We start from the raw sequence: 22,014 nt of genomic DNA, 5'->3' as shown, positions 1-22,014 counted from the left end.
TTGTGATGCAGGATCATGATCCTGCAGGTTCATGTTTCCTAAGGGTGACACTGCAAATCCTTTGCTCTTCCTCTTAATCTTTTGCCCATAACTGGCTTAGCTTTTAGCATTGTGTGTGTGTGTGCGCGCACATCTTACTAAAGCGAGAATTGGAACACCTTCTGACTTGATTTTGTAACACGTCCTACAGATGCACTACCTCGTTTATGGTAAAGGCTTCCAGACATGGGAATACTCTCCTGTCTATGCCATCCGCTCCTACGCATACCTGTGGCTCCATGCCTTACCAGCTTTGTTCCACGCCAGAGTTCTGCAAACAAACAAGGTAATGTGCATACTTCAGGAGTCAGGAATCCCAGGCCCAGGGCCAAATGCAGCCCTCTCTGTCTGGCCCTTGCTATCACCCAAGGCCACACACCCTCACCAGCCCTATGTCATACCCTCTTTGAATGTTTTTGCCTGCCTGGAATGTGTCACTGAACTTAACTAATGCCTCTTGATTGTGTGGAAACTAGCTTAGAATACAAAGACATTGCTCTGTCCGCCTCTGCCATCACCTACCACTAGTATGTGATGCCTAGAAAGTTGCTCAGATGGTTGGGTAGCCCTCAGTCTGAAATATATTCCCCTCCCCCCATGACATACCTTGACTTTATCTATGTGTTGGGTGCTCTATCCATGGCTCACCCAAGCTTCCCCTCTCCTCAACCTTCTTCCCTCCCTTCTGCTAACATGGACTCCTGTATCCTTGGTGCAGTGTGGGACACCCAGTTTGCACATTGTAAAGGGTCTGCCCACAGTTTCCTGGAGTAAAAAACAGCTTAACATTCTATTTGTTAATCAAATATTCCTTGCTTTCTTTTTAAGTCTGGGCAAGTCCATCTTGGTGAAAGCTCTGGCTTTCTGAGTCCTGGGCAGGGGTGTGTGGGTTTGACTCTATGTCTGCAAGCATTATAATTGTAATTCTTCATCCTAGGTTCTCATCTTCTACTTCTTGCGCTGTCTTCTGGCCTTCCTGAGTTGTGTTTGCGAGCTTTACTTTTATAAGTGAGTACAGAAAGTGCTTCCTCTATTACCATTGTGAATGCTATGACCATTGACACAGCTGTCACTGAATGGGAATTTGCCAGTTCATCATATAAGAAATGTGCCTTGATAAACTACTGGGCAAGTACATTTCTAGAGATCTTGGTCTTGTTTTCTATGTGCGTATCTTACATTGTAAGCCACCTTAAGGATCTGATTCAGTTAGAAATCCTAAGAGCTAGAGCAATTTTGTAGGTTGGCCTAGGATATAAATCAGTATTAAACTGTCACATGAGACAGTCTTACCATTGAGCTGCCATTCAGCATTGTTATCTGTACAAAACCTGCTTCTGGTATCCCTCAGCACTCCAGTCTCAACTGGCATGTAGTTGGGAGACTCCAGCAAAAAGGCATAAGGGGGCAGAGGTGGTAGGGATTGAATGGAGAAGTTCAGAAAACCTATTGAGAAGGACATATAAAACCTGGTACTATGTATGCTGGTAGCTGGATTCATAGTGCAGAACTGGCCAGAGGTCATGTTGGTACCTTAGGGGTGCCCATAAGGTGTTAACATGTAAAGCTGTACATGTTGTAAGATATTTATATACTACTTTTCTGGCAAACCTCACCAAGTGGTTAACATGGAAAAGGTTAAAACAGTATTCATCAATTAAAACTACATAATTAAACAGCCAAGACAAGCTACAAAGGGTGGAGAAGCTTTCTGCAAAATATATTTTCTTTCAGAGCAAGGTGGCTGCTTTAGTTGAGGGAGACGCTACCTCGTCTGGAGCTAGTCTTTGGCCTGTTTAGCCCACTCCTGGGTCTTTCCCAGCCCAGACTCCTAAGCCCCTCTTTTAGCTGCATAAAACACACCTCTGCTTTGTCACTAAGTTACGTGATCCATCTGAAAACATAGCTGCCTGATTCTGAGCCATGCCTTTGGTCCATATTGTTGTCTGCTGTGCTCGCAAGTTCTTGGCTTTTGCAGGTCATGGGACTTTTTGTGCACTGGAACTGTGCTTATTTTACCTTCTACTTCCCCAGGGCCGTGTGCAAGAAATTTGGGTTGCATGTGAGTCGTCTCATGCTGGCTTTCTTGGTACTCAGCACTGGGATGTTCTGCTCAGCGGCTGGTGAGTTAAGAAGTGAATTGCTTGAGGGTTAGGAACCGATTTCATATTGACTTTTGATGGGCAAGGATATTCTCCTGCAGAATTTGCATTTTTGGGTAGAGATGGGTAAGAGATTGCATGAGAGGTGGAAATTATATGGTCTGTATCGGCAAATCTTTCCTCCTCTCTTTTTCCAGCTCCCTGTATGCCATTTGAATGAGTCACCTAACATTCACATATACCAGAGCTTTCAAAACTGTGCAACACATTAGTGTGTCGGCTATAGTGTGTAGGTGTGTTGTGTGAACACATCCTGCACTCCTCCCAGGCCTGGATAGGGATAGTTTAACCTCTGGTTTTCTAGTAAAACTGAATTACGGTGTTGCGAAATGATGCATGTCTAAAAAGTGTGTCACCAACATGAAAAGATTCAGGTAGGTAGCCGTGTTGGTCTGACGCAGTCGAAGTAAAAAATAATAAATAAATAAATAATTGTCCAGTAGCACCTTATACACCAACTAAGTTTGTTCTGGTATAAGCTTTCGTGTGCATGCACTCTTCTTCAGATACACAGGCACACACTTTAGATTTCAGATACACTTCTGAAGAAGTGTGCAGGCACACGAAAGCTTAATTGATCTTATAAGGTGCTACTGGACAATTATTTATTTATTTATATTTTTCCCCCAACATGAAAAGTTTGGAAAGCTCTGGCATATACTTTTCAATCTTTTCTTCATACCAATGGGGGCTAGAAACTTGTAACAAAAATAAATACTGAGATGTTCAGGATTCTGAAAAGGACATTGGATTTTGCACTAGGTAGTCAGTGCAGACTTTTGTGCATCCGAATTCTGTGGAATTAGCAATGCATAAGGACTGTTTCTGGTTTTAAGATTAGTAGAATCAGAACATGAAAGGCATTCACTTTGCTTACTGCAAGAGTCCTCACTATTTGTTGGAGGACTTAGCCTGGATCCTCAGGTGTAACTGGAGTAAGGGACTTCCCTTGCTCCCTGAGCCCCCTGCATCTTGGCATAAAAAGAGACCATCTGTTGCAGAATATTTCCAGAGATGAAGAATGAGCCTCCAGTTAGCAAGAGGTTGCTTAAGAATCACCTTTTCCAGCAGAAGGATTCCAAGGGTTGTGTTGGTTCATATGCAACCTCAAGCACCCCCACCCCTGCCAATCTGCTTTACATTGTGTACAGCCCCTGATCCATCTAGCCTAGTACTGTCTACTCTGACTTGCAGCAACCTGGGCAGAGAGGGTTCTTTCCCCTCTTTTCCAATCTGATAGTTTTAACTGGAGACTGAATCTGGAACCTTCTGCATTCAAAGCAGATGCTCTCCCATTGAGCTACAGTTCCTTTCCTATGTCATGTGTTCTTAGGTTTGTGCTGAGAAAATCTCCTGCTGACAAGGAGTCCTGAAATGACACCAAGTCATTTGTGGGGCTCTGAATGCTTTCTGCTTTCTCCCAGACCCTGATTCCTTTTTGCTTCTTTTGCTTTTCAGCCTTCCTCCCCAGCAGCTTCTGCATGTACAGCACAGTAATAGCAATGACGGGGTGGTACATGGATAAAATCTCTCTGGCGGTCCTGGGCGTGGCTGCAGGAGCCATTGTGGGCTGGCCTTTCAGTGCAGCACTTGGGTAAGCAAAAGGGAGCGGGGAACGTGGACGCATTCAGGGACAGGTAGCTCTAGGTGGCCCCTAGCCAGCTGCAAGGGCAACGATGTCTCTCCAAGACTGATCAGTTTCACTGTTGTCCTCAGGCTATTATAGCTCTGTGCGCAGGGCTGCAATATTTGACTTGCTTGGGATTGTAGCTGTGCAATTGTTGTTCCTTGAAGTGTTCCTTGAAATGTTGTGTTTTGGAACCTGGTTGTTTTGCATTGCATTCAGGTGCTGTGACACTCAGCTATTGAAAACTCTTTAATTAACTTCCTAGGCCTCATGGTGGCTAGAGGAAAGTTTCAGAAATATGTGGGAGGTACCATCAAAATTAGCGAGAGCTTCCATTCGTTAAGAGTAAAACTGGAAGCATTCATCTATTATTGTAACTGGAATTGTTGAAGTTAAGAAATTATATCACCATGTGATTTATAAAATTCTGAGCAGAGAACTTTGCATACTGCCATCACAAGTGATACCTTAAGACACTGCTTTGTAGGCACTAAGTTGGTTTCTGTAGCAGTAGCGCTTCCCTAGAAAAGAGAGAGGAGAGATAACAGGTAGCTCTTATCCTGCTATGTTCACCATGGAAAGGGGATTCCCTCTGTTACTCCAAAAGGATTGCTCTAACTTACCTCTCTCCGCTCTTTGCACCCCCTCCCTTTTTTGTCCTGTATTTCCAAAGTTATCCAGCCAAATCGTTCCAAACTATGCTTTTTCTATCTCTGTTCCCTTTGCTGCTCTGTGTTCCAGTTCTATTTATCTATTCCCATGATTCATAAATGTCACTCCCTACTCCCTTTGCTGTTCTTTGGGGGGGAAATGAATTCCTTTGCATCTTTGATTAATTTAGAAACAGGATTATATTCAAAGGTAGGTGGGTGGGGCTCCACATGGTTGGTTTGGGGGGGCTTGGAGGGAGGGAGGGCTGGAGTGAGTGTGCAAGGGTCAACTGATAAATGTTTTTAAACATCCAAGTTGAGATGGGAATATTTTTGGCATCTCCTTTTGCCAGGCTTCCTATTGCCCTGGACTTTCTCATCCTGAAAAGAAGGTGGAGAAGCTTCCTGAGGTGGTTTCTGGTCGCACTAGTGGTGTTTCTGGTGAGTTTCTCAAGTTAATTGTGGAGAAATAACTCAGAGGGGAGTGTTGTATAATGGGAACTGAGTGCCAGGTTCTTCCAAAGGGGTTACTGAGGAGGAGGGGTCTCTTTTGCACTTCTGACCCCCCACTCTTCCTTCCAAAGGAGTATTCTGCCAGTGAAGTCATGTGGGCATATCCCATTGTTTTCTGCATGGCTTTCTGGACAGGAAGGTATTTTCTCTATGGCTAGAAGAGGCACCCTGGGAAGGAGCTGTAACGTTCATGTCTCCTCCCATATTGTGGCATCTTCACAGTGTGCGTTTCCAGCAGATCTCCCTTGACAGCAGTAGATAATGCTGTTGGCTGTGGGAGGGCAACATACACTGCAATGCCCTTACATCAGCGGTTATTAACCTGTGGGTCCCCAGATATTGTTGGACTACAACTCCCATCATCCCTGAGCTCTGGCCTTGCTAGCTAGGGGTGATGGGAGTTGTAGTCCAACAACATCTGGGGACCCACAGGTTGAGAAAGGCTGCCTTACATTATGATAGAAGTGATAACTACGACGGTTTTTTGGCGGGGGGTATATATGCGCACACACACCTGATGGGAGGATGCTTTGTTCAGTGTCAGTCTTGCATCTGCATCACCCTGTAGTTCTTGTGCCCTAAGTTCTGATCAGCACCGCTGTTTCACTTGGTTTCCAAACGTGGGAAACGCAAGTGCTGTCCTGGAATTGAGATAATCTAGAAACAGCTGTGTTCTTTTTGTTGAATGAAGGTGCCCCTGGTGGCTGTTGACAGTTATCACTATGGGAAGCTTGTGATTACTCCTCTCAACATTGTCTTGTACAACGTCTTCACACCACACGGACCAGATCTTTATGGTGAGTCCACACCTGTAGGACACACGTAAATATTTTGGGGCGCTAGGTAGGGACCACAAAAGCTAAGGTGTGATAATGGTGCACAGTTTTGTGGGTTGTTCCCAGAGTGGCCCTGTTTGCAGAGCTTCCTCTAACAGCTATACGTACCGTGAAACACTTGGGTTGTGCAGGCCCCAGCAGCCTCTCCGAAGGAATCCGGGAGCAAACCTCTTAGATTCAATGTTGCTTTACTCAAGTCCTTAAAATCGCAGCTACTTCAAGCAGACTGCATGAGTCGCTGATAGTCTTGCGGGCTCTGAGGGATCAAGAGACACCTGAACTTGATCTTAGTTTGACACTTCTTAACTTAATCTGAAGCATAAGAAGAGATGCTTTACCTTGGTAAAGAGATGCACCACCTGCAGACTTGAAATGGGATTTCTGCCATGCAGACAGCTGGTCTCATTGAAATGTACAGCGGGAAGCAGGCAGGCAGTATGGGAATTTGTGGACTATAGGGGTTTGGGTGAGTCTAACCTCTGAAACTGTTGGTGAATAAGTCCAAAATGAGGACATTTATGCAGCGGGTTGGGAAGCAAATTTAGTTTCCTGTGAGATGTTTCAGCTGAGTTGGTTACTGCCTTCATTTATTCCTTTATAAGGAGCTGTCTTACATTGGGGTCATACTTTTTGGGTTCAGATAGCTCCATACTGGCTACTCTGTACTGACAGTGATTATCCCAGGTCTTGGAGGTGTTCCCCAGACTCTGAGTGGGAGGCAATGATGTATGTAAGACTGCAGCTTCTGGCTCTGTGGCTGTGGCTGTAACAGCAGCTTGATCTTTGTCCTTCTGTGAGTCCTTCATCTCTGCACAATGATTCCAGACACACATCACTGTTGGACCTCGGAGCCTCTTCTCTCTGTCACTGTATTGAGCCTGACCTTTACACATTTCATGCATGAGCATGAGCTGGCTCTGTTGTCCTCAGGGGACCAGTGAATTCTGAAGTGTCTTACTCAGAATGACGCTTATGTAACATCTTCATGCTAATGAGAGAGCTGCTTTAATACTGTCTCGCCTGGAAACACAATGAAGAGCAGAATGCCGTGTGCGTTTAGACAGTGTCACTGAGGCACACACTCAAGGATGACTCAAGGTTGGATGTGTCTGGATGGATTTTGTTTGTTTGTTCTGACTTTGAAGTAAGATTCCGTGTTTGTCTCATCCATCTGGGTTCAATGCTCAGGCATGGAATCTGGCATTTTAATTTTTGTTTTTAAAAAGCAAGTTTCTAGATCTCATGGCTGCTGCTAAATGTTTGCAAGGGGAAACAAAACAAGGCTTGAAAGAGGACTTCTGATGGTCAGAAAAAGAACACTTTTTTCCTTTTCCTGTAATTATTCCTCAGGGCTGGAATTTATATTTGTCACCCAGGCTGTGAAAAATGCGACACCAGCACCTTGGAATTTGGGATATGTTGCTGTCATCTGTTCTTGCTGCCCATAAACCTCATCACCATGCTCTTGTTTTGATCCAGTACATGCAACCCCTTATTATCCACTGTCACCTTGCAGAATCCTGAACTGGTTTAATGCATCATACTTTCTACTTCCAAGATAAGATTAAAGGGTTTTAGCCAATGCCCATGACGGGGTGAGCTCCCGTTGCTTGGTCCCTGCTCCTGCCAACCTAGCAGTTCGAAAGCACATCAAAGTGTAAGTAGATAAATAGGTACCGCTCCAGCGGGAAAGTAAACGGCATTTCCGTGCGCTGCTCTGGTTCACCAGAAGCGGCTTAGTCATGCTGGCCACATGACCCGGAAGCTGTACGCCGGCTCCCTCGGCCAATAAAGCAAGATGAGCGCCGCAACCCCAGAGTCGGTCACGACTGGACCTAATAGTCAGGGGTCCCTGTACCTTTACCTTAGCCTTACTCAGAGTAGACATGGCTAACATAGGCCCAATGTGGATCAGATATAAATTTTGAAGAGAAGCAGAAACATAGCAATTGACAGAGGAGAGGAAAATGGAGACAAGGGAGTAAGAGAAGAATGTAATCTTGGGTTTAGTTTCAGGAAGCAATGAGGACTAAAGTGAGTGTGACCTTGGCTCTTTGCATTACTGGAGTGTTTCTTAGCTTCCATGCTTTGATACTGCTTGATAATGTGCATAGCAGTGGCAATGCTCTTACCTTGTGCTGAAACAGTATTGGGTAACGTGGTGGCCATATTGGCCTAAAACTTAACAAGCCCCACTCCAAAGATACAAAAGCTCATAGCAATTTGCTACTGAAGAAGCCCCCCAGGAGACGAAAGCAAGGCAAAGACACACAATGTCATCCTTTTTACTTTTGTCTCTACTAAGCGGCAGGTGGTACTGGCCTTTGTTCCTAGAGAATGTTCACCCACAAGTTCAGAAACCCCCACAAATAGATGACTGTCTTGCTGGCCTTTGGGCTGTTGACTTTGCTCTGTTGGGGATCATGACTTCCCCAAATACACATTGGCCTAGGAAGGGTGAAGAAAACCCCATTTTCCCTCCAGCAACCTTCTGCACCTCTTTAAAGGGGGGGCTGCCCTTGTTCTTGAGAGAGCCATGGGTCTTAAAGGAGAAGAAGAGATCAGCTAAAGTAAGTCGGGAAGGTTGTCTGCTTCACAGGGCTGTCTGCAGCCAGCTGCTGGATGAATCGTTCTAAATTGAGGTGGAACCGCAATGTCTTTTGTTCCTTGCGTGCTTTTTATAGCTCCACTACGCAATTCAGCGTTACCCCAGAACTATTCTAATCCCTTGAATCTCCTGTGCCTCTGCCAAGCCTTCTAAATTGGGAAAGCACCTTTGCTAAAGAATTAAAGGGGTGGAGGAAGAGAAAGAAGAACCGTTTGTTCTTTGCCATGGCAGGTGGGGGGAAGGTCAGCTGCCTTGGAATTGCTGAGGACCCCAAGAGCAAGGCACCCTTTCCCCTTTCTGCATGACTCTGTGTGACAGCCTTCCCCAAACTAGTGCCCTCCTGATGTTTTGAAGAACAACTCCCATCAGCCCCAACCGGCATGGCTGTTGCAGTTTGAAGCATCCAGAGGGCACCATGTATGTGAAGAAAAAGGAGCAATGATAAATAACTACAGCCAGCATGTTACAGGACATATTAACCTGGTCTGAGGGGAAAATAATAATTGGACTCTTGCTAGATACCAAACCTGGTTGAAATTTGCAGATTGCCAGTTGTCATTTCAGGTGTTGCTGAGCAAGGAGCCTGTGTTTACTATGGGTTGTCCCCCCCCCTTAAAAGTGAGCTGCAGTTCATCCCTGCTCTCTTGACAAACATCTCTGTCCGATATGAAAGTTCACGCCTGAACGTCACATTTACATCTTAGGTGAACACTTAAAATAAGCAAGAAGCTTAAAAAATAAAAAGTAATGTGTGAGGAGGATATAATGGCTATTGGTTTTGATGACTATAGGAAGCCACCAATTCTAGAGGCAGTATATCTTGAAATAACGGGTGCTGGGGAGGAACCATGGGGGAAAGTTGCGGCATTCAGGCCCAGCATGTGGGATTCCCAGAGGCATCTGCTGGATCTTTTGGCTAGAGGGCTGTTCTTTATGTTCTGGAGAGGCCTGAGGAATTGCTGGGTCCAGAACTTTCCTATTGCCCTGGAGAGTCTCTGTCTCAAGTGATAGGCCCTGACTGCAGAAGGGCATCACGAGCCCTCTTCAGGAGTCTGTATGAAAATATTACACCTTTGCAACATTCCCCCCCCCCCAATTTTCTCTTCTCTCTTTGCCTCCCTTAGGTACAGAGCCCTGGTCTTTCTACTTCATAAATGGCTTTCTGAACTTCAACGTGGCCTTTGTGCTGGCACTCCTGGCCTTACCTCTGACCTCCCTCATGGAAAGTCTGCTGCAGAAATTTCATGGTGAGTGCCGCGGTGTGTTTTTGGGAGCTCAGCTAGAAGCTATGGTATGACTGTCAGGCGACAGCTTGCTTGCAAGCGCAACTTCATTTGGTGGAATTGGCCAAATCCTTCCTGACTGCAAGTGTTCAGAGCAGCCACAGAAGGACAGGGCAGTCAGGGAACCTCAGGCGGAATTTCGTGTGCCGAGAACCTGCTATTACCCGCCACAAAAAATTGAAGTAGGATTCTAGACCTTATGACCGCCAGAAAAGCATTAGAAGTTTGAGGTGGCTTTTGCTGGAATCCTGGAAGTCCAAGTGGAGCTTGAGCAGGACTTTCCAAAGGCTGGGGAGCAGGAACTTTGATGTCTGCCTGCAACTCCTTGTATCTTCTTCTCTGGCTAGTGCTGGTGGCTGTTACTCACCTTGGAAGCTTTTTGTTAAATTTAAAAGCAGAGTATAAGTACTTAACAGGAATAAAGTGTGCCTTGCATATGCAACCTCACTGCTTTCTGTTTTCTTCTCCCCCCTTTCTGAAATTCTTGTTCTGTAACTCAGTGGCTGTGTGCGATCAAAGGGCACCAGTTCTCCAATCAGGACTGCTTTTTTTAAAAAAGCATCAAGCCTGCCTCCACAACCCCTGCCTGGTCCCCTACTGCCCTGACGCCTCAGAAATGTTTATTTTATTTTATTTAAAAAATAATAATTTCTTTGCTAGCTGCAGGCTTGCTTATCCAGTATTTATAGAAGTTAAACAACTTGCAAATGGCAGCAGCCCAGCTTTGCCACAGGGCAGACACACAAGTTCCTTCTTTGCACATTTTAGCTTTGAAAAACACCACAAGGATAGAGGAACTTGAAACATCCCCCCGCCTGGTTTTCCACAGGGGTGGGCTGGCTTCACACTGCTGTGGCCCAATGTATTTATTTGTTACTAGCATCCCTGGAGGTCACTGATGTGAATGAATTTTTTAAAGTGGGAGCATATACTTCGGATCTCTAAATAGTTAAGGCGTAACTTGTTCCTGCTAGGTGTTCCTGAGAAGGCTCACCTGCTTAATAGCACAAGAAGTGCTATTCTGGATCAGACCAAGCTCTGGAAAACTCCAGCATTCTTTGTTTTGAAACAAACAAACAAAAAAATCCCAGAAACTAGTGGGGCACTGGGGAGGGGGGTGCCTGCCAGATACTGACCAGTGGTCCACTGGTGGGCCATGTTTGTCTTTCTGTCTTGCCCATCTCTGAAATGAAGGCTTGTACATCCAGGGATGTCCACTAGAGTGCACTAAACGCTCACGTTCTGCAAAGGGCGCCGCATGCACTGTGGGAAACATAAAGGCCTCTTGCCAGCCAAGCCCAGTAGTGGAGGCTGCTGTAACTACCCCTTTCATGCCTTTCTGCTTAGCAGATTGTGTCCCGAAGCGGCGGCAGGGGGGGGGGTTCCTTCACTTGCACGCCTTGTTCTCACGGGCTTTGTGAAGCGCTGTTCAATCCTGATTTGCTTTAACACCCTAAGCTTTTCCTTTTGGGGGCAATTCAGGATTTTGACATATATTGAGCTGCCTCTGCAGCCCTTGCAAATTGAAGTAATTGCTGTTACTTCCAAATAAATGACTTCCTGCTTCATTCGAGGGGAGACAAGGGAGGTGGTGCCTTGGTTTTGTTTTCCTTCAAGAGAGAGAATGTGCGTTCAGAGTTCTTGGTGTACTCTGTTGCTGCTGTAACAAAGCGTTGGAGGTTTTAGAAGTGCCTGCCCCTAAGCAAGCACATTTTTCTTTCAACATCTTAGGCTCCTTAGAATTCCCCTTTGGATGAACTTCTACAACACCTAGCAGGTAGCTGGTAAATCAAAGACTGTTCTCGTTTTTCCTATCGCTCTGCTTATAAGCCTGGGGGAAAGTATTTATTTGTGAAATTTGAGGTATATGCATTAATCATATACCTTTGCCCAAGATCAGGTGGCTTTGAGATGTGTTTAGTAGTTGTGTACCAGGCACTTTCACTGGCACTGAGGAGAAATGGCAGAAGCCCCTGTACCTATGTAGCTCAGGGTTCACATCGAAGCTCCATAAAGCAAGCTTCATAAAGCTGGGTCATGCCTGATGATAAGGATGCAAGAGGGGCATTGCTGGATTAGGCCAAGGGTTTTCTTAGCCCAGTTTTCCGTTTCTAGCAGCAGCCAGATGGATGCTCACAAACAGAGCAGGAAGGAGTGATCCTACCCTGTCAGTGGTGGTCTTCAGAGTTAACAGTGCCTTCATGTGTGACTGTGCATACCTCTAAAGCACATTCATTATTTCCCTAAAAGAATTATGGGCACCCTCCCAGAGTTACAATTCCCAGCAACCCTTAGCATATTACATTTCCCAGAATTCTTTGAGGGAGAAAACATTCATCAAATGTGCTTTAAAGGCATAGTGTGTACGCAGCCTATGAAGCCCGCATCAGATTTCCCCACCCAAAAGCCCAACAGAGAGCTGAAATAAACAGCAAAGTGCTGCATTCCAAGATAAGGGTGTGGTGGGGTCCTGATCCAAATGCCTTGGTTGTCCTTGAGCCTCTCCCTTCCTGGAACTAACCCCCCCCTTTTTTTTCTTTTTTCTTCCAGTTCAGAATCTGGGACGGCCTTACTGGCTGACGCTTTCTCCCATGTACATCTGGATCCTGATTTTCTTCAGCCAGCCTCACAAAGAAGAGAGGTTTCTGTATCCCATCTACCCCCTCATTTGCCTATGTGGTGCTGTAGGACTCTCTGCCCTTCAGGTGCGTTTGGGGGTGGCGATGGCTGAGTGTGGGTGCAGGTGAAGAGGGGCCACACCTAAGCAAAGCCATGTTCATGCTAGGTGGTTCCCCCTTCACCGCATTGCTTTGAGTTCCCAACTTGACGCATGAGCTTTCCATGTAGCCTCAAGAGTTGGCATGAAGCAATAGTAAAAGAGAGAGAGAGAGAGATTTGCAGGAATCTGTGCTATCTAGGAACACACAAGGAGATTTTTTCTTCCTGTGGTCCCAGTCGCAAACAGGAGTCCTGGGCTGGGAGCTCTCAAAATTGGTCTGAGGTTGTGCCAAAAAAAAAAGTATAAAAGTGGGCAGCTGGCACCAAAATGAGTCTCCACACTGTTGTCTCCCAGTGATGCTCCAGTGCGGCCTTTGCCAACCCAGTACCCTCCAGATGTTTTGAGCCACAACTCCTTCAGCCCCAGTGGCCAGGGATGATGGCAGCATCTGGAAAGCGCCAGCTGCACCATCCCATTCCGCTTTGTATTTCCCAAACTTGTGCAGAAATATAATCTTGTGGAAAGGCTGTTAGAGGTTTCTTTGCAGCAGCCACCCTCTTCCTCCACTGGGTTATTGAAATGAGCTCTATTCCTCCCTCCCCTTGTTGTAGTCTAAATGGCATTCATATTTTGCTTTTCTCTCTCCCCTTTCTCAGAAATGTTACCACTTCATATTTCAACGTTACCGCCTGGAGCACTACACGGTCTCTTCAAACTGGCTGGCCCTGGGGACCATCTTTGTCTTTGGGCTCCTGTCCTTGTCGCGCTCCGTAGCTTTGTTCAGAGGTTGGTTCTGGAGAGGCTGCCCTGCCGCTTATTAGTTCCAGGTGGACAAACAAACAGCGTAATGCATTTCAGGGGCAGCTTACTCCTCCCTTATCCAGAAACCATGGAGCAGGAGACACCTGACCACCAGCGTGCCATCTGCGGAGAATGGCATTCTTGGTAGCTGAATCACAACTTTGGAATTCCCATTTGCCAAAGTCTGAGCCTAGCCATCTTTTGGGAGTCTTTCAGGCCTTTTGGTCTGCGCTGGTGGTTAATATTGGTGGTAGCCATGAGATTTTAACAACTCTTTTGGTTCTTTCTCTCCTGCCCCTTTTGCTTCTCTCCTGATTTAAGGATACTGTGTTCTACCCAGAGCCTTTGGGATTTAATGTAAAATCCTTCAGATGTGTTCTGAAATTGGGTAGCTAACCTAGGATGCTTAGCAAAGCACATGCAGGAGCCCCTTTTAAAGTTAAGAGGCCTTATCATAAGAGCTTCTGTGGCATAGTGGCTAAGAAACTGAGGAAGTCCCTGGTTTAGATATTGTCTCTGGCATTTCAAGTAAGACTGGGAGAGTCTTGACTTCTGACTGAATGTTGGAGAGCCACTGCTGGCCGGAGCCTGTTGGACTCCGACTCCCATCAGCCCCAGTCACATTACCAGTGGTCAGAGATGCTGGGTGATGTAGTCCAATATTTGGAGTTCCAGGGGTTTTCTATCCCTAGTTGATAAGAAGCTGAGCTATATGGGCCAGTGGCTTGGCTCCTTACAAGGCATTTTCAAAAGTGTAAATTTCTGGTTCACTTTGTTAAGTGCAAGGGAAGGGCATTTTCACAGTTCATCATAGCTCAGGGAAGCTCATGCTGACTTGAAGAGGTTCCTAAAATTGTTTAGGCACAAAGGCACAGCCAAATCTTCTTCCTTTTTTTTCACTTGCAGTGTCTCTTCCTCTTAGGTTACCATGGGCCCCTCGACCTGTACCCAGAATTCCACAGAATCGCCACTGATCCCACAATCCACACTGTGCCAGAGGGGAGGCCGGTTCACGTTTGTGTGGGGAAGGAATGGTACCGTTTCCCCAGCAGCTTCCTCCTGCCAGATAAGTAAGTCAAGACACAAACAGGGTTTATCCCACAAGGATGCAGGTGCTGTTCATCCCCCTAGATAACCAATTTGTGCATAGACCAGGAGTAAATACTTGGGTGGACCGGTGTCCATGCTACCTGCTCACATTGTCAGCCTTCCAGGTCATTTATGCCCCGTCGTCCTCCAAAAGCGCATGAGGTGGCTTATACAAAATTAATGCAGCACAAGATAAAAGTAAAACCTAAAAACAAGAGAAAATGCTGCTTAGAAACAAAAAACAAACTAACTAGCCAAACCAGCAGCAGTTAAAAACAAACAAGCAGCAGTTTCCCCTCTGAATTCCAGGTGCTGAGAATCGCAGGAGGGGAGAATGCTGCTGCTATGCTCATGTCTTGCTTGAGAGTTTCCCATGGGGATCTGGTTGGTCACTGGACTAGATCTTTGTCCTAATCCAGCAGAGCTCTTTTTACATTCTCAGTTTTCAAAGTAGATCACACAGCAACAGAAGACTGAGGACCATGGAACAGTGTCCTCCTCTGGCTCCCAGGTTTGCCAGCTTTTAACTAAGGTTGCCTCTTAACCAAGATTTGAAACCAGGATCTGCTGCTGTTTTCCATAGTTTGAGAGAGAACCTCATTAGCAGCTGCAATGGCCAAGTTCCCCCAGGCTCACTGATGGTGATGAGAACTGGGTTGCTTTTGGCCACTGCAGGAATCAAAGGAAGGTGTTGAGGCCGGTGAGATGGAGAGAGTACCTGGACATTGTGACATAAACACTGGGCAGTGTTGTGTTGTGTTGAGGTTGCAATTTTGATGTGTTTTTGGTTTATTGCCAGGTTTAATTTTTCGAATGTTTCATTTTATTTTTTTACTAATATATTTATTGCTCAATTCTTTTTGTAAACGCTTTGAGCATGTTTGTTTGTTACAATCAAGCAGTAAATAAATTTATGAAACAAGTAATTTTGCAGGACTGCAGCAAAAAAAATGCAGAATGTGGAATTAGGAGCAGAATTCAGTTTCCTATAAAACCCACTTCAGGATTTAAAAACCCCACAAAGCAAGGTTTCTAGGTCTCATGGCTGCCGATAATACAAAGGGGACAGGAGCTTCTGTGAGCTGCTTGTTCCCCCCCTCATCTGCATCCATTATGCAAATAATTGCAGAAAATGACTTTTCAAAAGATGAGACATGATTCAGATTTGCTCAGGTAGTGCAGATGGCCAAATCCAGCTCCCACAGTAATGTACTTTGGTTTGGCTGAAGACAGAATTTCAAGTGGGATTTTTTTGGCTGGGTGTGTTGTGTGTGCTACTGATTAGGACAGCTTTGCATTTAGCTTTCCGTGGTGACACCGATGCTCACGTCAGGCTGCGCTTATGCCTGCGCCTTCAGCTTCAAATCGAGGCAGCTTTGCCTGCACAGACGTTACTGTAGCTGTAAATTCAAGGGTTTAATAACCTAACGGTACCTAGACCATAATGCACCAGATGGATATCTCTCCCCCCCCCACCTTTAAAAAAAGAGAGAAAGAGAATGAGGCATTAAATCCCAACACCGTCACAAGGGATTGATGATTAAGAGGAACAAAACTCGCCCAAGACTACGTCAAAACTGCTGCAGCGTTGCAAGAGCTGGGATTAGCTCTGGCCTTGCCAGTGATTAGGGCTCAGGCAGCAGCCGAGGGCTGTGTTCTTGGAGTCACTGGAGCATGAGTTAAGGAGCATCAAGGACAAAAAGGCTTTCTGGATCTCCTGCCCCACTGAAGCACCTTCTGCCAGGGTTGTTCTGACCCTGTTGCAGCAGACGGGCTCCGAATGATACCTGAGCTGTAAACTTTCTTGGTGCTTGTAGGCAAAATGTGAATTTAGCAAGGCTTTGTACCTACAGAGCCTGTTTGTTTTCCTCTTTACCTGACTCTGGCCTTTGTTCTCTTTGCACTCTCAGGAGTGCTGCACATTTCCCCCTATCACTGCCCCCCTCCAATGGCCTGTCACAACTGTAGCAATCCATTTCCCCATGGTCTGCAGCCCTCTGATGAGGGAAGCCCCTAGAATATGTAACATGAAGAGCAGTTAATGATAATGGGACTGTGAGCATGCACAGACACACCCCACTCCCAAATCCTGATTCACCCATGAAGGAATCACAGGCATGTCCTCATCCTGTGGCCTGCAGATTACGGTGAGCTGTTCTGTAGCGGACAGCTGGCAACCCCAAGCTGTGTTCACAGCCTTTGCCTTGCTGGGTTATTGCTGTGGCGTTTTACTTGCAAGTTAAAAGCCCACAGGGTTTAATATCACCCCCTCCCTCTTACTCCCTGCAGTTGGCAGCTTCAGTTCATTCCATCAGAGTTCAGGGGCCAGTTGCCAAAACCATTTGCCAAGGGACCAATGGCCACTCGCATCATTCCAACAGACATGAACGACCAAAACCAGGAAGAGCCCTCCAGATACGTAAGTGACATCTTCTCTCTCTCTCTCTCTTTCTCTCTCTCTCTCTCTCTCTGGTACCTTGGACAGGACACGCTTGCTGTGCCCAATGGGAAACAGCACTCTTGATTTCTTTCAGGGCAGAACTTCTCTTTGGCATGTGGGGGATTCCTACGTACCTGTTTAAACATAAGCGACCATAGCTGGGGGGCCCCATTGCATTTGGACAAAGCTGTTTCCATGATAAGTGCCTGGACACTCGAAGTTGTTTTTTTTTAAAAAAAAGTAACTTCTGTCACCAAGTTGTCACAGGATGCAAGCAGAATAGATACACCCAGGTCCTAAAAACATAAACTCTTATGCACAGTACAACCTGTGGCCCAAATGTGCATATGTGAGACAGCTGTAATGCAGAAAAGCATCCCAATTGTTGTTCTTGTACAGTGGTACCTCGGGTTAAGTACTTAATTCGTTCCGGAGGTCCATACTTAACCTGAAACAGTTCTTAACCTGAAGCACCACTTTAGCTAATGGGGTCTCCTCCTGCTGCTGCGCCGCTGGAGCCCGATTTCTGTTCTCATCCTGAAGCAAAGTTCTTAACCTGAAGCAATATTTCTGGGTTAGCGGAGTATGTAACCTGAAGCGTATGTAACCTGAGGTACCACTGTACTGATGAGACAGGCAAGGAGATGTTGTCCCTGCAAAGAGCAGGAGTCCTGATGCTGTGTGAGCTGCATCCCTGTGGGAGATGGGAACCAACCCAAAATGTCCTCTCTCCCTTCCAGTTTGACATTTCCAAATGCCATTACCTGGTGGATTTAGACACTGCAACCGAAGCACCCAGGGAGCCACGGTATGCAGCCAACAGGGAAGAATGGATAAGTATCGCTTACAAGCCTTTCCTGGATAGTTCAAGGTAAGATGCTGAAAAGCACAAGGGGAAAAGGAGAGCTATAGGGGGCGTATTCTGCCTAGTTGGGGATCTCTGCAAAACTCAATTAGGGATCTTGTATCTTTTGGGAGGGCGGGGATGGAAAAGTCGTTACCTGAAAAAGGGAGCAGTAGCCATGTGTGCGCGCTCTTAACCTGCACTGGCAAACTGCACCTGCTCTGTCTGCTTCTTATGACGGTGATGTTTGGAATGGCAACAGCCTGCACTGCTGGTGGATTTTCAATGAAGTTTCCTTTTGGGATGACTTGGCTCAGGGTTTGAGTCATGCTAGAGGTTGAGAAGGAAGGAATTCCCCCCCAGCAGGGAGGACTGTTGGCAGCCAGCAGCACTCTTCTTCCTTCCTTCCCCCCTTTCCCTTGCAAGTGAGTAGACTGCTAAAAAGATTACTGAGGTGTGAAGTTAATCACATCCCCTCACTTCTAAATTTGCATTACCCCTGTGTCATCTTCTTCCTCCTCTCGGCAACTGTTCTGGCTGAGGTTTTGCTCCCAAGTCTACTGGTCCCAGGGGGGCTCACCTTTCAGGAAAGATCTGCCAGCCTCATGAGACACTGAGGGTGGGATTTTGGGTCCCGTGCAATCCACTTCTTCTTCCCCTTCCAGCCTCACGTTGACGGCTGCGACATGTCTGGCTCCTCCGAAGTGTTCACCAGCTGTCTGGCTTCCCCAGCACTCCCCACGCTTTTCTCTTTATATATTTTAAAAGATAAGAGCATGATCGAGAATTGTTATTTTAAAAAAACAAATAAAAAGCTTGATGAGTGGGTGGATGGGAAGCCAGCTCTGCGAGAATTTCCCCAAGGAAGGTGGCAGTGGGAGATGTGTTAATAGGTTACCAGCTTGCTGGAGAATCTCAATTGGCAGCTCGGGGGGTGGGGGTGGCGGCAGGAGGAGGTGCAGCTGACTGTGCTGGCGACCCAGAGAGGCAGCATCCAAAGCAGCTGCTTCCATCCTTGGCCACTTCTGCAGATACTGAATCTGAAGAAATTACATTGTGTTAAATATTCCATAGCTTGTGCAGCCTGGCAATAATTCTGTGTGTGATGAAGTGGTATTTTTCACTGTAGTTTGGCTTATTCACTTGCAAAACATATAGAAATGCATTGACAGTGAGACAAATATCTCCAGTGCTTTAGTTTCTGAAAAGGAAGATATCTCACCTTAATTCTGCCCTCCTCACCTTGGGGAAATCCTTTCCTCAAATGTCAGATGTGTTTGTTCTGCAGTACGTGTTCTGCACATGCTCAGAGGAAGTGTCACTTTCATTATTTTATATGTTCCAAAGGGAAAGGGGGGGCTTAAAAACTGAAAAGTTACTGGGGCTCAGTCTTGGCATATGTTTAATTCCTAAATATTCTAAGCAGCAAGCATGAATTGAAGCCCTGAGCCCTTTCCACTCCTTCCTTTCTATGGGAACCTGGTGGAAGACCCTCCGTTGACTTGCCTGTAGCAGTGACAGCTGGTTACTGCTTGCTCCTGGTTCAGAGGGAGGAAGAGCGAGAGCCGGGGGCATGCTGGATTTTGGCAGCCTCTAGATCTGGCAGCTGCTCCGCCGATCCAAACATAGCGGTTCCAAAAAGAGAGAGTGGCGGGTGTGTGCAGGGGAATGGATCTGTTAATAGCTATTGGCTGTTTTCAGAGACTGGAATTTGACCGAGGAGATGGGGAGAGGGGAGGTCACGTGGCTGCTTGCAAACGGACTCGAACCTCTGGCTGGCTGCCCCTCTCTCAGCTCGGCTGACCTCCACTGCAGCGCAGCCAGCTGCCTAACTCCTGAACCCTCAAGGGGAGAATGTGGACTAACAACTGTCTGTTTCTCTGCCCCCCTTTGTGGTCTCCGGCACTGTGTAAATCAAAAACCACCGTACTGACCGTGACCACTGCTCTGTGTTCTCAGGGAATTTCTACATGGGTGGGCCTTAAGTTTAGCTGCTCCTGCTGCATTCTGTACCTGAGAGTGCCACAATTCTGCGCTTGAAACTATTTGTGTAAACGTAGTAATATAGCAGGGCTGTAGCTGAGAAACGGGATTTCAAGTAACATTTTGGGCTTGGAGGCTGGGGAAGGAGGGACCAGTGCACAAACACAGGAGAGCCAGTGGGGGCTGCTGCACTGGGCTGCCACTCTGCGCCCGCTGCCTGACAAGTGCGCTTTATCTTTCTCACAACTACTGTTTCTCTTCTCTGGGAAACTGAATGACCCTGGCTGCTCGATTCATGCTTGCTGAACCAGAGGCTTCTGGGACACAAAGAGTCCCCCATTGACGTCAGCCAGTGCCGTGGTAACTCTCAGTTGGCTTTGATAAATGGTGCTGCTAATTGAATTAGAGAGCACTCAGAGCCATCGACTAATTATGCTACTCAGGCAGCAGCTTTGTCTGGGTCCATTTAATTCTGCATTGGCTGAGCGCTCCAGTTCTGGGGGGAGGAAAGGGCGGGATGGATTAGGGATCCCAGCTGAGGCAGCAAAGGCATGTGCCAGCACTTTTAAACCAAGGAGACCCTCCCCATTCCCCACCAGCTGCCTTAGCACTTCCCCACCCCCTCAAGCATACAATAAGCGACCAGGGGCTTTAAGCAGGCCAGCCCTCCCTGTCAAATTCTTTTTTGTTCCCCTTTCCCTATAAGTGATGTTCAGCTACCCTTAATGTTCTAATTTTCCCCTGCATATCTAGGGAGTCTTAGAAACCCTCACTTTCTCTGTGGGTAGGCCTGTTTTGGTGCCTTCCCACCACCAAGTTTGCTATTAATAGCTAGCAATGTGTGTGTGTCATACATTTTATTTTCAAAAGCTTCCTTGGTTTTCCAGGTCCTCAAAGTTCTTTCGGGCCTTCTACATCCCCTTCCTGTCCCACCAGCACACGACGTACATGAACTATACCATCCTGAAGCCTCGGCGCTTCAAGCAAGCCAGGAAGAAAGCTGGAGGCTAGCTCGAGCCTCTGGGGATCCAACGAGAACCAGCTGAAGATGCTGGCTTCTGCTTCAGGGGTCTCAATCCCACCTGCCCACTCCCATTTTTTGTAAGAGTGGCAGTGGCTGTGGTGGGTGGGTGGGTAGGTAGGGAAATGCTTGGGAAGGTTTCCCTTTTTTGGCTGGCTGTGCTGCAATATTATTGACCCTCTGATCTGCCATTGTTTGGGGGCTCTGCTTCGCTTTCAGAAACTCCTGGAAAGTATGAGCAAGGCGTCATCTTGCTGAGGAGTCAACAGGAGCAAAAATCTTGGTTTGTGCGAAAGTTTACCAGGTTTCTGGCTGAGAGGTAGCCTGGGGCTGCTGTGGGTCTTTCAGTATTTCCCCTCCACCACAGAACATCTCGCCAACCCCGGAGGGAAGTTTTTTTTTGGGGGGGGTGTATGTGTGTGTTTTAAGAGGGCTTTTGGAGAGAGAAAACAGCCTCACCAGCAGGAATGCACAACGCTCCCTGGTGGGTCTTCCGGGGGAAAGGCCCTCCTTGACTCAGATGGAGCAGAAATAACTTGCACTTTCGAGAACTGTGACTCTGTTAATTACATAATTTAGTGAAACATTGACTTGTGCGTGAGTGGGTTTTTATTTTAAAAACCTCCATTGTCTGTCTTGTCAGCTGCTGCCAAAACACAGGGGTTTGTGTAGGGTGTTTTTTTGTTTTAAGTTTCCTTTCACCCCCCTCTACATTCTAGCTTCTTTGTGAAATGTCTGGCTTTGTAATGTTTCCAAATTTACTAAAGTGCGGAAGGGAGCTCTCCTCCTCACTGCACACCTTTCGCTGTGGAATACAGTGGCTTCTCATTCAGTCTGCACTGTATGTACTATGAAACTGTGTCATTAGTGATTAAAAATTAGGCTTGTACCACCCCCAAATGCAGTTTTAGGTATGGAAGGAAAGTGCGTGTGTTGGTCTCTCTCTGTCTTTCATGAACCCAAAGCTCCAGTCTAACTGCATCATCCACAGCCTCAAAAGTAGATGAGAAAAGTGCTGACAACATGCGAGAGCAACAGGTGATTTATTTCATGATGGGAAGGCCAAGGTCTCCCTTCTGAGGCTAGAGCTGACATTTTAAGCATCCAATGAGACTATCCGGCACCATGTACAGCTAATGCATCTAGCCGGGGCCCCTGAAGAAGTGGGAGGCAGCAGATGATTTTTCACCCTAAACTTGTGCATGTTAAAAAAATCACAAAACATGTTATTCTGAAGAAATGTTTGAGGAAGCCAGTCCCAGAAGCAAATGAGTTGATTTTGGTCACTTGACCATGTTCACCTGAATTGTAAGGAAGAAAATGCAGCCGCTAAGTTTTTCCACAAAAGATAACGTAACTAAATATTTCACATGGCAGCAGGGCTGCAGGCTGAAGATTC

At 46.5% G+C, this 22,014-nt stretch overlaps 1 protein-coding gene across 2 annotated transcripts in view; it reads left to right on the top strand.

The window, feature by feature from the left end:
• The window catches only part of LOC309519821 (alpha-1,2-mannosyltransferase ALG9-like), a 34,013-nt gene extending 12,808 nt beyond the window's left edge, over positions 1-21,205 (top strand). For both annotated transcript variants that reach the window (XM_082201014.1, XM_082201012.1), the window contains 13 exons: positions 191-325; positions 977-1,047; positions 2,074-2,162; positions 3,660-3,795; positions 4,832-4,919; positions 5,683-5,788; positions 9,560-9,682; positions 12,269-12,423; positions 13,094-13,223; positions 14,161-14,308; positions 16,617-16,746; positions 17,508-17,638; positions 20,482-21,205. In XM_082201014.1, the coding sequence (XP_082057140.1) occupies positions 191-325; positions 977-1,047; positions 2,074-2,162; positions 3,660-3,795; positions 4,832-4,919; positions 5,683-5,788; positions 9,560-9,682; positions 12,269-12,423; positions 13,094-13,223; positions 14,161-14,308; positions 16,617-16,746; positions 17,508-17,638; positions 20,482-20,605 (1,566 nt within the window). In that variant the 3' untranslated portion in view covers positions 20,606-21,205. The remainder of the gene's footprint in view (positions 1-190; positions 326-976; positions 1,048-2,073; positions 2,163-3,659; positions 3,796-4,831; positions 4,920-5,682; positions 5,789-9,559; positions 9,683-12,268; positions 12,424-13,093; positions 13,224-14,160; positions 14,309-16,616; positions 16,747-17,507; positions 17,639-20,481) is intronic.
• The last annotated feature ends 809 nt before the right edge of the window (positions 21,206-22,014 follow it).

Source organism: Podarcis vaucheri (genome assembly GCF_965113315.1).
Source record: "Podarcis vaucheri genome assembly, chromosome: 15".
Taxonomy (NCBI): Eukaryota; Metazoa; Chordata; class Lepidosauria; order Squamata; family Lacertidae; genus Podarcis; species Podarcis vaucheri.
The sequence above is the reverse complement of the archived record's forward strand: the minus strand, read 5'-3'. Positions and strand labels throughout refer to the sequence as shown.